General features: G+C 37.2%; 1 protein-coding gene across 6 annotated transcripts in view; it reads right to left on the bottom strand.

Moving 5' to 3' along the window:
• The window catches only part of LOC117306941 (voltage-dependent L-type calcium channel subunit alpha-1D-like), a 110,263-nt gene that overhangs the window by 51,909 nt on the left and 43,384 nt on the right, over positions 1 to 14,970 (bottom strand). For 4 of the 6 annotated variants that reach the window (XM_033791527.1, XM_033791526.1, XM_033791523.1 and 1 more), the window contains 6 exons: positions 12,981 to 13,096; positions 9,427 to 9,480; positions 7,846 to 7,881; positions 2,934 to 3,027; positions 1,761 to 1,921; positions 222 to 444 (listed from right to left, as the gene is read on the bottom strand). In XM_033791527.1, the coding sequence (XP_033647418.1) occupies positions 222 to 444; positions 1,761 to 1,921; positions 2,934 to 3,027; positions 7,846 to 7,881; positions 9,427 to 9,480; positions 12,981 to 13,096 (684 nt within the window). The remainder of the gene's footprint in view (positions 1 to 221; positions 445 to 1,760; positions 1,922 to 2,933; positions 3,028 to 7,845; positions 7,882 to 9,426; positions 9,481 to 12,980; positions 13,097 to 14,970) is intronic. The other 2 variants (XM_033791528.1, XM_033791525.1) reach the window with 1 other exon arrangement.

Raw genomic sequence — 14,970 nt, 5'->3', positions numbered from 1 at the left:
GTGAAGAGGTTTTCAACTAGTGGTTTAATCCCAACGAGGCACAGGTGCACAGGTGCAAGCTCGCGTGTCACGCCCATGTTTCAACACTTTTTACTAGTGTTATATCATCCGTTCAAACAACCCCTCTTGATGTCCTCTCGACCAATCAAAATGGATAAACTGTCTTAGGTATTTATGAATACAAGACAACTACATCCCTCCATGTTTTTGTTTAACATTACCTAGTGACTTTGAAGACCCGAAGTAATCTGACGCAGCGTAACACACTAATCCCAAGTTGGATGACTTCTGCATACATTAAGACCACCTCTAGTAGGCTGCTGCACACAACGAAGCAATCAAAACGATTGAAGAGCGAGACAAAGTAACCCTGGAAACCGAGACTATACATCTTGATGATCATCTCAACAGTAAAGATGACAACAAAGAGGAAGTTGCCAATATCTGCGGAGAAATGAAGATGCAAGGAATATACAAATTATTTTATTGTAATCAAGTATGGATTTTTAATATATGGCCAGGGATATTGGAATTGAAGGCCTTCGGCTACAGTTTTATCCTTTTTCTTTTTTAATTTCAGGCGTATTTCCCTGATTTTTGTTTTGTTTTATGTTTGTATTCTGCATGTGTTTTTATGCCTTAATAATAATTAAGCATCTAAATGGATAGACTTTAAAGGACTGGACACTATCGGTAATTGTCAAAGACCAGTAATCTCACTTATGTATCCCAACATATGCATATAACAAACCTGTGCAAATTTTTCTTATCGCAGTTGCAAGAGAATAATGAAAGGGAAACTAATTGGAGGGATAACAAATGTTGGTGCTATCCCATCCAGTGACGCTGTGTCTATTGACTTGTCCTAATTAGAAGAACTGCACTTGCGACGATACGTATTCAAATAATGGCAACTGTGCTGGACTATTTCCGCTAGTGTTGTTTTAACGGAGGAAGTGGTAATGAAAGAGTACAACCAAGGGAGTTGACCTTTTATGACTGTAAAGGTCAGTGTATTGAATGTGAGTTTCGAGGTAGTAAAGAGAGATTAGTTTTACAAAAAAAATTAACGTAAGGCAGTGTCTGCATAGACGGTTTTGTCAGGAGCTGTTAAGGCTCAATTTTTTTGAAAATTTCAAGAAAGACCGCAGGGCATGTAGCTCAAATCTTTCAAATTAGAATCTTTTGTAATAACAGAAACTGGTTACCAGCCAAAATGCCTTGAAAGTTTACACTGTTACACTATCACAAACAAGTTTGCTATCAGTATTTTCTGCTTTACAGCTTGATGAAATAAGACCCTAACTATGGCACAGCCTAAAATTGTTACAAATTGTGCCCGCTCATCTTTTGCTCACCCAATAAGTTTGCTAAGCAGTATTTTCTGCTCAACAGCTTTATGAAATTGAGCCCTGGTTAGGATACTGCCTAAAATTGTTATAACTGGTGCCCACTCATATTTTGCTTACCAAAAGTTTGCTAAGCAGTATTTTCTGCTTAACAGCTTAATGGAATGGGCTCTGGTTAAGACACAGCCTAAAATGATTTTGTGTCCATTCATCTTTGGCTAACCAAATAAGTTTGCTAAGCAGTATTTTCTGCTTAACAGCTTAATGGAATGGGCTCTGGTTAAGACACAGCCTAAAATGATTACGTGCCCATTCTTTTTAGGCTTACCAAATAAGTTTGCTAAGCAGTACTTTCTGCTTAACAGCTTAATGGAATTGGACCCTAAACTCTGAACAGACAGATGATGTTACCTTGGAAGCCCTCTAGCCATTTAGGTTGGTCATAATGCTCCGAGGCTAGGATGATTGTATTAAGGAACACCATGATGATAACAATCCAGTAGAATGCTTGGGATTTGACGGCTTGTCGACACATCCTCCTACATCGACGATTCCATCGCCTCAATTGATGCCTATAAAAAGGAAACATTATGATAATGCATCAGATTTAAATGGTCATATGGGAGTTGAGGCATTGCATAGTAAGGAATCAATGTATATATTGTTTGAAGCTTTGCATGGTGTGGAGAAATAAGAAGAAACTATAAATAAGTAGTAAACTTGCGGCTACAACCATGTGTAAATCTCTTAGGGTGAGTGTTGTCTCTGAAAAGAGCCGGTTTGGTCTGGACGGTTTGAATAGTACACATGTATACTCAACTCATCTCCACATTCACCACCATACTTTCTGGGTAGATTAGGTTCTTTTGAGAACTTGTCTTGCTTTATGTTCTATGACTGTGAAGTAATTTATTTGGGAATTCGGAAGCCGACTACTGCAGAGTAGATTTTGGGAATTCGGGAGACTTCTCGGTTCTGAAAAGAACTGTCCTGCTGTTTAACTACTATCTCGGGGGAAGGTAGAAAATCAGCAGGGACTACTACTTTAGCTTAGTTGATTGTGGGGACTTCTCATTATTTCCACGGACGAGTTCTTATGGTTTTGCTAAAAGAGAAAATAATGCATTGTTCATATTCTGAATGAGTAATTGTGATCATTCATTGACAAGTTGATTTTCTTTAGTGGCGTGTCGTGGCTGAGCTTTTTAGAGCACGGGACTCAAGCTGTGGTGTTTCTGATCTCCAGAGTTTTGGGTTTGAGTCCTGGACGTGATCATTGTGCCCTTATACAAGACAATATTATCGCTTTGTCCCTCAGATATAAACTCAGTATTATTTTCTATAGAACAAATAAAATGCAGGCCATTAAAAACTAGGTAGTATCATGGTATTCATAAACTAATCAACCTTTGTAAAAGTGTTTTTAAAATGGTTGTCCATTTCTTCCATATCATCAATAGTGGAGTAAATTTTGGGGGATTCAGAGAATTCTCTACTTCCGCAGAGACGGTTTAAAAAAAACAAAACATGGATTATGACCGAGACAGTTGGTTGCATAGCTACAAGTAAATATATCATCCTCACTTCTTCCTCTGCACCCATGACTGCATCGGGAGGTCCCCGCTTCCAAGCTCTTCCGATTTCTCTGAGGAATCCGACTCGCTCATCGGCTTGGGAACTGTTAAAGGGATGAAATACAACATCAGACAAGCGTGAAAAAAGCCAAACACCAAAGCAGAGCGGCCTGTTACAACACGGACTGCTCAGTTGAGACATCCATCGTGTAGTTTCACACCTTCTGGAGGCAGTCAGCCGTTGGGGAAATCTTAAACCGGGTCGTCGACACTATCTTATCATTCTTATTACCTCAAGATCTCACACACACAAACACGCACAACCCCACAACGCCACAACAAAAAAATCGCTGGCAAATATTTGAGTTGGGGATTTTGTTTTACATCAACTGCGAGGTGCCAAAAGAGCATTAATAAATCACAACCTGGATTAGAACGGCTCAGATTTCCAAAGCATGTTTCAATTTTTAACAAGTAGATTGACGCAAACAGTCTCACTTGTTGTTGTTTTAAGCTGTTAATATTGACGCCAGCCGAGTTGCCAACTAGACATGGCAAGCAAAACTGACTTTATATCACTTCCCAGAAAGATTATAGAGTTGTAGAACTAATACAAATTGTGTGTTAGTGCTGTATGAATGTTTACTCATGGATTTAATTATCCACCTTTATTGAATGACGATGTCATTGTGTCTTGCTAGGATTAAAAAAAAAAAAAAATTTTGTTGGGGGGGGGGCAAACTTCAGTCTAACAGGCCTGGAATTACAAGCAGGCCACATAGGTCATGGCCTTCATTGCCCCTGAGCTTTGCCTTGGTGCCCCTTCAAACATTTCTCATTGACTCTAAGATTTTACGATGTAATTAAAAGTGCTCTTTACAAAATGAAAGTGGCCTTGCCCTTTCGAAGATGAAAGTCCAGGCCTGGTGTAAATTTAAACATCTGCATGGATTTCAAGCAGTGAGTGGTCCATGTTCTTTCCTTTGACCCTGTTAATAACCTCCCATAAGCTTTGTACACAAACTTTCTTGTGGAGGGGACCCCAGTCTTTAGAATTCCCCTTTGGAGACCTTTTGTCTTCCATTTTCTGTTTTGTTCTTGCTCTCAATAAGGCAGTGAATATGAAATCATATAATGGTATAAATCTGTTCTGAAAAGTGTTAGGGATGATGCTGACCCCCAAAACCACTTGGTGTACCGTTCAAATATCCTTTTGTAAAGTTTCTCTTCTTATTTGCACAAATTACTAAATTAAAAAATTGTCTGTCAAATTCAGGGGGTGATTTGTCAAATATGGAAACACCTAAGCCAATTTCAACAATGGTGTACATAATTCTTTTTGTCACCTTGCATTGCCCTTTTTTTTTTTTTTCCCAGAGTAATTTATTTGAGTTTCTACGAGCATAGTTCCATGGCTAATTTTGGTCCAATCTAATTAGTTGTTGTGCATACCTCATGGCAGTTGATACATCCCATGGTATAATTGCTCACATGTATGATGGATTTATGGCAATGAAACCATTTGTTGAGACCTGGGGCCAATTTCATAGAGCTGCTTGTAAACAAAAAATTTGCTTAAGCACGAAAATAGCGCGCTTATTTTACACATGTTACTGGCAAAAATTGTATGGCATATACATTGCTTATATGACTGGTATTTAGTTGTTGTTTACTGGGCATAACAATTGAGTTGAGTCTTGGCCCGTAATCTGATTTTACTAGGCAAGGATTGTTTTGCTTAAGCAAAACTGTTTTGCTTAAGCAGCTCTATGAAATTAGGCCCAGGACCCAAAGTCATGGCTCTGCTTATCGTAAGCAAAGAATTGGCTCTTACGGAGAAGGGAATTATGTGCTTACATCAAGCATACTTCACAGGTTAGCAGGAAACTTTTGGCTTATGCTCATGCATACTCCATGTTACTAGGTATTCTTCGCTTTAACAGCTAGCTTTGATGCTTACACAGTAAACGGAGAAAAATGATCATAAGCGCAGAATTGAGCAGTAAGCGGAGCCATGGAATAGGAGACTTTTGGGACACTTGGTGGCAGCAGACTTACCAGGTAAAATCCATTGTTCTTGGTAATGTGCGCATGCTCAGAATTTTGTTAACAATGGAAATTTACCTGGTAAGTCTGCTGCCACCTAGGGTTCCAAAGTCTCCAATTGGCCAGAGGAGTGTTTTTGAGAAACATACACTATCTCCCTATGGGGGCAATCTTTATCAACATGGTACGCTTCTTTTATAAGTAATCAGGCCGCTTAAACAATTTTAAACCTGCAGCAATAGACAAAACTATTAAAGCATTATTATTAAATTTTGCTATAAAACATCAATTTTCTTTGATCAAGTAAGAAAGATTCAAGAATCTCTTGTGTGCGAGGACATGAAGGCCATTCCATGTTTCAATGTTGTGCTTTTTTTTTTTAAAGCGCATGGGAGCAGTTTTCATTGAGTTGAACACTTTATGTTGCAAAAAATGTTGCGAGCCAAAGTCATGAGAACCAAGTAGATTTTTGAATAACCACAAAAATGGGATGGAAATTAAAATGATTCCAAACCAAGAAAGTTTTGTTCAAAATGTAACCAGTGCTTATAAATTATTCTTCGACTTGAAAAGTGTATAGTGCTATTACAAACTTTCATTTAATGGGAAGGTATATGTTTGATAATCGCCCTTAAAATTAATGGCAATAACAACTGACTTGGTTGTAAGAGCAGCTTTCGATAATATAAAGCATTTTGAGAATCATTTAACTTCGGATTAATGTGGTTATGGAAAAAGACATCAGGTTTTTATCCAAAACAATTTGAATTTGAGAAGCGTTTCAGTCGGAAACGTTTCTCAGAATGTGTATTCCAATTACGAATTATTCTTCCTGCTTGGACATAAATCACTCCAGATTTTCAGCAATATGTCAAAAAGGCTATCACCTTTTTTAATAATGTTTTTATAATATCATAGGATTCTAAGAGAATAATTTTTTTTTACATTTCTTTCTCATGAGAGTTAAAGGAACATTGCAGAATTGGGTCACGAGAGAACAGTGAAAAAACGTTACAAATTTTGCATTGCACCGATGCCAAAACCAAAATGAATAAAACGCTCACTGAGCGATAAACTCCAAACGCAAAACTAGATTATTTATTTCTCGTCAAATATGAAATTTCAGAGAGAAATATTTCAAGGGATGTTTTCTGCTATCATCATCATTAGACCGTGTAAGTTTGATGTAAATTTGGGATCTTCACGATTTTTGTTTCTTACCAACTCTGTAACGTTCCTTGAACTTTTAAGCAGGCTTCAGAGTCTAATGACATTCACGAACAACATTATATTATAACAAATGCTATAAGACTACACAGTATAACACTATTCTAAACATGCATTCTGGATAGAAATTATGTAAGCACCTGATGACAACATACATTATACAAATAAGAAATAATGAACAATTCTAAGAGTGACTAATAACTCTGAAAGTTTGGCTTTAAAACCAAACCTGCTGTTCATGGATTCAGCTCACGACTTCCTGTTTCTAAAATACAACTCTATAATATTTATAGTCTACCATTTTTTCCCATTTATCTCTTAATTCACACACAAAATCCAACATAACTGGAATTTTACAGAGGCCTATATTGCATCACCATTGCCTCTTGACAATCTGGACCTAATTTCATAGAGCCTGCCTAACACAATTATGCTGTACCAGAATAAGGTTACCAGCTTAAATACCATGTCAAATGTAACATCTGTCACTGGTATGCTGCTTATGTTTGCTGAGCAGAAATGTTTCTAAGCAATATTTTCTACTTAAGCAGCTCTATGAAATAGGCGACTAGCCATTTCATGCGTATAATTTTGGAGTGGTTTCATGCTAATTTTTGCTTTACAGAAATATGTTAAGCAAGATTTTCTACTATTAAAGCAGCTCTATGAAATTGGGCCATGAGCCCAACTTAATAGAGCTGCTTAAGCAGAAAAAATTGCTTAACAACATTCTGATTAGCAACAAATTGGCAGGATATCAATCATAAATGGTGTAATTGGGCTTGTAACCTTTTTCTAGTAAGCATATTTTTGTTGTGCTTAGCTACCTTTTGTGCTTGTAAGCAGCTCTATGAAATTGTTCCCTTAATTGTTCCCAATTTATGTGCTTGTTACTCTCGAGAAAGAGATGCTGGAAAAACATTCATGAAAATCCAGCTTTGTGTTAAATTCAATTCATAATAATTTCCATCAACTCCTTCATTAGCAATTGTTTCAAATACTGGCATTACTTACTCTGAACATGCTTTCACTAATACATAAAACATTATTTTACACACGAGCACTTTTGCAATTTTTTACACGACTGTACTCAACATATAATTACATCACAAAATATACACAAAACCATTCATCTACAACAAAGTATCGCACAAGACTTGTTGTCTTCTACAAGACATGCAACATGAGTTCATTCAGTGCTTCATGCACAACATCCAAAGAGAATCTACAAGTTCAAGTTGCCCGCTCTTGTCGACTGACTTTTTATCTCATGAGGGGGCAGCAAACATTCAACCCACGCCCTCCAAGTACAAAGTCAGAAACATTTTAAACGATTCTCCCTTCGAGGGTTCAAATTTTGAAAAAAAGGTGTACTGATTTCACAATTGATATGGCCAAGTTCTGGAAATTTAGGCCATGTACGAAACAGCTACTGCTAGATCGTGTGCATTTGCCTATTCCTCAAAACTGTCAGACACATTGATTTAACCGTAGCTGTAGCCCAAGTCGCCGTTTTGGTCACGGCCTCAGAGTTTATTTCAGTACATTCTTTTTGTGACGGAGGATGACATTACAAAAAGTCTTGCATATTCTCTTTGGATGAAGATAGTGACATCAAAATGACATAAATGGAGACTGAGATACAATACCTTTAGTATTAAGAGTGCCTAGTCTCTTCCAGAGTACTGTTCAAAACAGTTTTAAAATGTTTTTGGTTGAAAACAAACAAATAAATATTGAGGAAGAGGAACAATAAGTGATGAAGGGTGGGGGGGGGGGGGGTTGGATATGGGACAATAGAATGATCCATTAAGCTTCTCTTAATGCATTATTAACAACTATCAGTGGTCCTGCATCCAACAGTCAGACAGTTTTAAATGTCTCAGAACAGATTTATTTTTTGTTGCTTTTCCTTAAAGGCCGGTTTATGGTCGATGGTCGTGCGATGGTCGCGCGATGGTCGCACGATGGTCGCGCGATGGTCGCGCGATGGTCGCGCGATGGTCGCGCGATGGAAATCTTGCGCGCGATCCTAAGACTGAGGCCTAAAAACTGTGTCTTTTTTTGATTGAATGTCAAGATTTCCATCAAGCGAACATCGCGCGACAGACAATAAACCGGCCTTAATGGATAAGGGGAAGGGCTGGGGAAGTTCGTCTTTAAGATTATCAACTATTCTTGAGACAAGACTTCTCAAACAAAACATAATCTGTAAACAAAACTTGTTTAATAAGTTAAACAGTTCAACTAATATCCTTAACGCTACCCCCTTCAATTAAGAAACATTCAGTGTTCAGAATCAACATGGAAAACATCAATTGAAAAAGAACAGACACTGTGTGGGGTTTTTGAAAACATGATTTTTCAGCAAGTTAACTTTGCCAAAAATTTAGCACAAAAGTTGTGAGTGATTATAAAATCTGCAGGGAATTAGCTAGTGAAATGAAGAACTTATTTGTTTCAACAAAAAACCTTCAGTGTGTGTGTTAGTTTCCATCACAATGGGAATTAGGCACAACAACTCAAGTAGTCTTTTACTTAAATAGTCAATATTAATATCATGTCAAAATTAAAAAACACTGAAGTTAATGAGATAACCCACCAGCCCTACCCAACATAACTTGACACATTTTTCTGTAAACTATTTTTGTCTTTATTACCCAATACCTTTTCTGATGTGATATTGTCCGCAGCCCCAAGCCCCCTTTCACACAAGTGTGACCCTGAAGTTATGTTAAGTGAAAGATAATTCCAGCATCAAACTAAAGTTGTTTTGCACTGACTCCCAACTCCCCCCCCCCTAAAGAAGGACCACACCATAAGAAGTGTTGAGCCTTTGCCCTCCCTTGCACAAAACATGAGTTATTTGCACAAAATGTTTTCAAACCGAAACACATGACACACTCAGACATAGATTACTGTATGAGATAGAATAATTAATTGTTATTTTTAGCAGGTAAGAACAAAGTTTTCTGCCACTGACAAAAAAAAAACTTGTTGATGAATTAGCTTTCTCTCTTGTTTTTTTTACTCCAAATTCTTTCACATTAAAACTAACACAAAACTTGTTTTGGGGTTGAACCAGGAAAAAGAAAAAATTTACTAGAGTGGGACTCGAACGGACAACCTCTGGATTATTGTGTCGAGGCTGTACTAACTGAGCTTATCTAGCTCTATATTGGTGGTGTAAGTATTTTAATAAATTTAACAAACTCTTATCATTTTCTTACCGTGTTTGGGTGGCTCCCCGTGCCGCTCCGTCTCTGTGTCTGGATCAATGTCTTCTACAATGATAAAGATTTTTTTTTTTTTTTAACCATTCATCGCTTTCAACAACAAAATTTAGGATGGAAGTTTTTAAATAACAGGATAACTTTACAGAAAAATATAGCCTTTGGAGCGCTATGGTTGCACTCCCTTGGGAGCTGATGATCATGTATGTTATTCGCCAAATGACCTGCAGGGCACAAATGTAAAGTGTATTTAGATGGTTATTGAGAAATTCGCTATAAAAGTACTTGTTGTTATTATTTTATTATTATTGTTATTAATATTTTGTTATTTATACAACATTTTGTAAGGCGCACTTTCCTGTTAACCATTCAAAGGCACCGGTCTAGTAGAAGTTAAAGAGAGTTTTGTCAAATTGTTTTGAAAGCAAATACTGTTTTAAGTTTCTGCTTGAAGAGAGTGATGTTGTGCATTTGTCTAAGATCTTCAGGAAGTGAGTTTCAGAGCTAGTCTTTGTGCCATGATGAAAAAGGCCCTTCTAAGATTGATGAAGACTGAAAATCTGTATGTAAAAAAACACAGACTCTCCCGTGGAGTAACGTCATGTCAAAAACATTGCAAGAAGAAGAGGTCAAGTATGTTTTGAAAACTATGACAGAAAATCTCAATTCGTCTGCAACCGCTCTACATTAGCTGATTGCATCCCAGATAATCTTGAAAGTTCAAGATGTCCAACTCAAATCTCCTCAGAGCACATCTTGCAAAAACAAACCCCCTCATACATTAAGATGATCTTGTTGATGTGTCTGGTATCAGACAGGCGATCCAATTAATAATGTTGTGAAATAAATTGTGTATGTCACATTTCACGCGGGTGCACTAGAGAGGATAGGATACCTCAAAAGATTAATAATAATTAATAGTAATAATGAGGAATGTAATTAAATTCATATTGCTGACTGTACATACCGTACCATTTGATGTTGCCCTACCAATGGAAGAATATAATAATACGGAAAAGTTATGTTCAAATGTTGACTATCGAGTTTGATTACATCAAAGTGTACCAACTCAAGCCAGATGAGATGATTCTCTATTGGTGATTGTTCAAATAAAAGTAGTTTCTTTAACTGTGTATAAAATACTTTCTCATTTAGATTCCGGTCAAAATAAAATCTTTTTGAAACCTTTGGTTGTGTGGAAACACCAGTATTTTGTGGCCTGTCGAGGCCGAGTGGGTAAGAAACACATGACTCTGGTTTTCTGATCAGCAAAGTGTGGGTTCGAGTCCCGTTCTTGACACTTGTGTCCTTGAGCAAGACACTTAACCATTCTTCCTGCGTCCTTGGGATGGTACGTAAAGCAATAGGTCCCGTGTGTTGTGTAATGCACAAAAAAGAACCCAGTGCACTAATCGTAAAGAGTGATCCTGGTTTCGATTGGCTGCATATTGTGCAACAGCATCTTGTTAACCATTACATAATGCTATACATGTAGTATGTACAATGTACATTTTTGTAAAGAATACATTTGTCTACAGGTCTCATACTTCAAAAACACAGCTCCGCATACCTTGCAGGATAAATACTGCGTCATTTAGAAAACGTAGTATTACGCGCGGCATAAACGCAAAGTATTTCGTCGTCACCATGGGCTGGCTCCATTTCCGACTTAATCAACATGGTTTTAAAAATGAATCAACAAAAATTGATGAGCATAAAATGTGCAGGTGGTTTTTATACAAACAGTTGTCAGTATTCAGAGCCTCCCCCCCCCCCCCCCCTGTAAGAAGCAATGGCTAAAGTGGCACAATAGAGCGTGTCGTCAGGAAATCAAGCTATCCGCAGTTCAGGAAGGAGCAGAGTTTAGTCAGGGATTCTACCTCGACGGTCAATGGCCTATCGAGTCCCTTCGGCAAAGCTTGAGGGACATTTATCACTCGGAGACAGTTGCAATTGGAATATATATAGATATATATTTGTACGGCCAAAGGCAAAGTGTGAATATGGTTTAAGCACCAAACGGGAACGGCATAAATTCACCCTATAGTGTTTCTAAGACTGTCAGTGCTGGATGAGTGTTCTGAGACTGCCAGATTGAAATATTGAAATATTGAAATATTGACGATGAGAAACGGTAACATACATCCGCGTAAATGTCACCTGCTCAATGACAGAGTCAAGTCACATGACATAAAGGAATATACATGTATATAGTTATTAATTCACATTGATGAAATGTTTGGATGTCAAGCACTTAGCATTTACGTGATATGCGAAGTCTGCGTAGGTGTTAAGGCCCAGGCTGCAGCTTAGTTCCTTTTGATACTTTTTTTGTGGGATATGTCGGTCTTAGAACTATCAGAAAAGACCAATCCAATATTGTATTACAGCTAATGTCTTGAATTAGTTTTTTAGATGTCAATAGATTAAAATATTCTTAATTAATTATTCACATGACTGAAGCGTGAAATTTTTAATTATTAATGCTATTTGCTATTTGAAACAAACAGCTTCCTTTCTCTCAGTATCGTGAATTGGTAGACCTGCGAAAGTGCCACCCTATGGTTCTTCTACGAGAAAGTATTCAGGATTCAGAAAACAAAAACTTAAAAAATATACTGAAATATCACTTCTTTGACCAAAACAAAAGGTAAAATTCGGGCAAGAAAATTCTGGCTAATTATACATGAGTCACATGTCTGTTTGATGGTTGACAGGACTTAATGATGCTATTTTCTCTCATAAAACTAAATTTGACTGTAATTAATTATCTGTACAGCGAGACGAGATGATTTGCATAACATTGGCCGACAGCCAAACTGATATCATTATTAGCTTTTAGAATGATTCATTGTACACGCAAGTATCAACACACAACGATGAATATACAATACCTCAGCGGAGTTCAGACAATAACAAATTACAATGAATTAAATTACAAAGGAGTCTTTGTGAAACTGAGAGCTCGGCGATGGTTCCGGCCTTGGCTGTTAACTCTTTCATCAGTGCTCGCTTTTTATTTGCGTTTTGAAGCTAAAAACTACAGCTACTTTATACAAATTGGTCTTTCTCACCCCCAAAAATGTATCTTGTTCATTTGTGTTGCATCCCAAAGCCAAGAGTATTTCTTGAGTGATAATTGTGTTTGCAAATTATGGATTGTAGGCCAATGATTGAGCACACTTTTTGAATAGATAAGATAATGGCACTTTCAGGATACATGAAATAGATTGTACATGTATGACCTTGGCTGGCACTGAAAGAGTTAACGTTGTACATGCTTAGATACTTTTTGACTCAATGAGACAAAAATTTTCTTTTTGAAATTGTTTGACCTATTTCTCGAAAACTACAACACCACGCAGCGACTAATAAGTTAATACTCTATAGCAACATTATCTTTAAACAGTTCGCTGTAAATCCATGGGTGTCTGTGTTTTTATGTCGTACAAAAAAGTACCTAAACCCTTTAAAAGAAAAGCTTGTATAACTCCCTTGAACTCCTCTCTCAACCTAGTTCCTAGTTCCTTTCTTTCTTTCTTTTTGCTAACCTGCTTGCATGATCCAGTCCAGATATCCCCTTAGATCCTCTTCAATCTGTTTCTTCTCTCGGAATTTCTGAAAGGCCCCGCGTGCTTTGGCTTTCTCCCTCTCCTTAGAAAACTCCCTGTAGCAAAGGAAGAAAAAAAAGGATGAGACCAACAACAAAAAGAGATTGAAGATAAGAATCAAGCAAGAAAAGCATCTCAGGAATAACCAGGTCTTCTAGATACGTGGATGTAATAAAGAATCTGGAGTAAGAAGATAAAAACATTTGAAAAGATGCTCTACTCTAACTGATAGGATGTACTCACACCAGGGGTAAGAGGTTTATATTTGGAGACAAGAAGTTAGACAAGAGGTAAATCATAAATTAGTTTGATCACAAATTAACAGATTTGCTCCAGCATGCCCAAAACAAACAAAGCTCAATTAAATTACTAGCTTTGACCAACACTCAAGTTTTCAGTGATACATACACACAAACATACATACATGCATGCAACAGAGCATTTATAAAGCGCCTTTTCGACAAGACCAAAGCGCTATGCAGCGCGCAAACCAATGGAACTATACTACAGCAAATATAGAATACTGCAGAACAAAATTCTGCAGGAAAAGAAATTACTGCCAAAAATAATTTTGTGTTTATTACAGAACACTGAGGATAGCAACAGAATGAAAGGATTCTGCAACAGCAAATATAATGCTACAGAACAGAATTCTGCAGCACGAAATAAATAATGCAGAATAAAATCCATAAAAAAGAGTGACAGACAACATGGGATAAAGTAACAGGACATTGCCGAGAAAAAGTTTGATACAAAATGTAGAATAGAGAAAGCTAGGAGTAAAAAAAAACATGAAAGAGGGGAGCAACAAGACTCTACAGCTCCGGCTACGACTGTTGCTAAGTGTGTTGCTAAGAACATTCTATACTTCAATGCATTGTGACCTGGAAATCTAGCCGTAGCCGTAGCTGTAGCCGCTATTTCTGACACAGCCATATTCTGCTATAGGTAAATTTATTCTGCTATAGGTAAATTTATTCTGCTATAGGTAAATTTATTCAGCTATAGGTAAATTTTTCAACCAATTGTTTCAAAGAAAGAACAAAAACTGCAGTGCGATGCGTGACAATTTTGTACATTCTGTGAATCATATTAACATTCAGCAATGACCTGAACACATTGCGCAGCAGCCCTCAATAATTGACGAGATTCTTGGGTGAGTTTCCGTCCAAGGATAGGTGATGATTTTCCATCAGGTCTCTGCCATACTGTTATTATATTATGGTCGGCCATGACACTGTGCTTACGGTTGCTCTAATTAAACTCCAGGCATGCCTTTTACTGGTGCCCGTATATCTAGAAATCTAGCGGAGCTTTAAGGCTTGATTAAAGCTTTATGAATGGCAGAAATGGGTTGTAGTTCAAGTTTGTCATAATTACCCGTTTTTGATTATGGTGGCCTCATTATTATGACACTACTTAGGTCAGGTAAATATGAATCTGTACACCTAAACCGAACAGTGCAACATCCTAGAGTATTTTTATTTTTGTATTATTATTATTATTATTATTATTAATATTTTTTTTTTTAATCTGAAGGGCGGGAATTTGTTGGCAACTTTTGTGGCAGGTCAGCCTTGTAGAGGTCACCTGTTCCTCATTGCCACTCACTGGCTTGGTATTTTTTCTCAATTTTGAACATATTTTTCAGTCTGTTTTTTTTTTTTTTGGTAGGATTGTATCTTTTAATTCCTGTTAAAGTTTTGTCAGTGTGAAGTGTAATAAAACAATATAAAATAAATAAATAAATAAATAAATAGTGTCCACCATACCTCAAGAAGGCTAATGGTATTTTTCTATCTTATTTGAGTTTAGCCAAAGCTACTGCCCGCATATGGAATGCTCTTCTCTTGCATATCCCTGCTTTCAGACCAGCTTTTGGTCAACGTTAATCGCCATCTTGACGTTAAACATGTCAGCTGTCTCTACA

Source organism: Asterias rubens, chromosome 2, assembly GCF_902459465.1.
Source record: "Asterias rubens chromosome 2, eAstRub1.3, whole genome shotgun sequence".
Classification (NCBI taxonomy): Eukaryota; Metazoa; Echinodermata; class Asteroidea; order Forcipulatida; family Asteriidae; genus Asterias; species Asterias rubens.
This window is presented reverse-complemented; position numbering and strand designations above follow the sequence as displayed.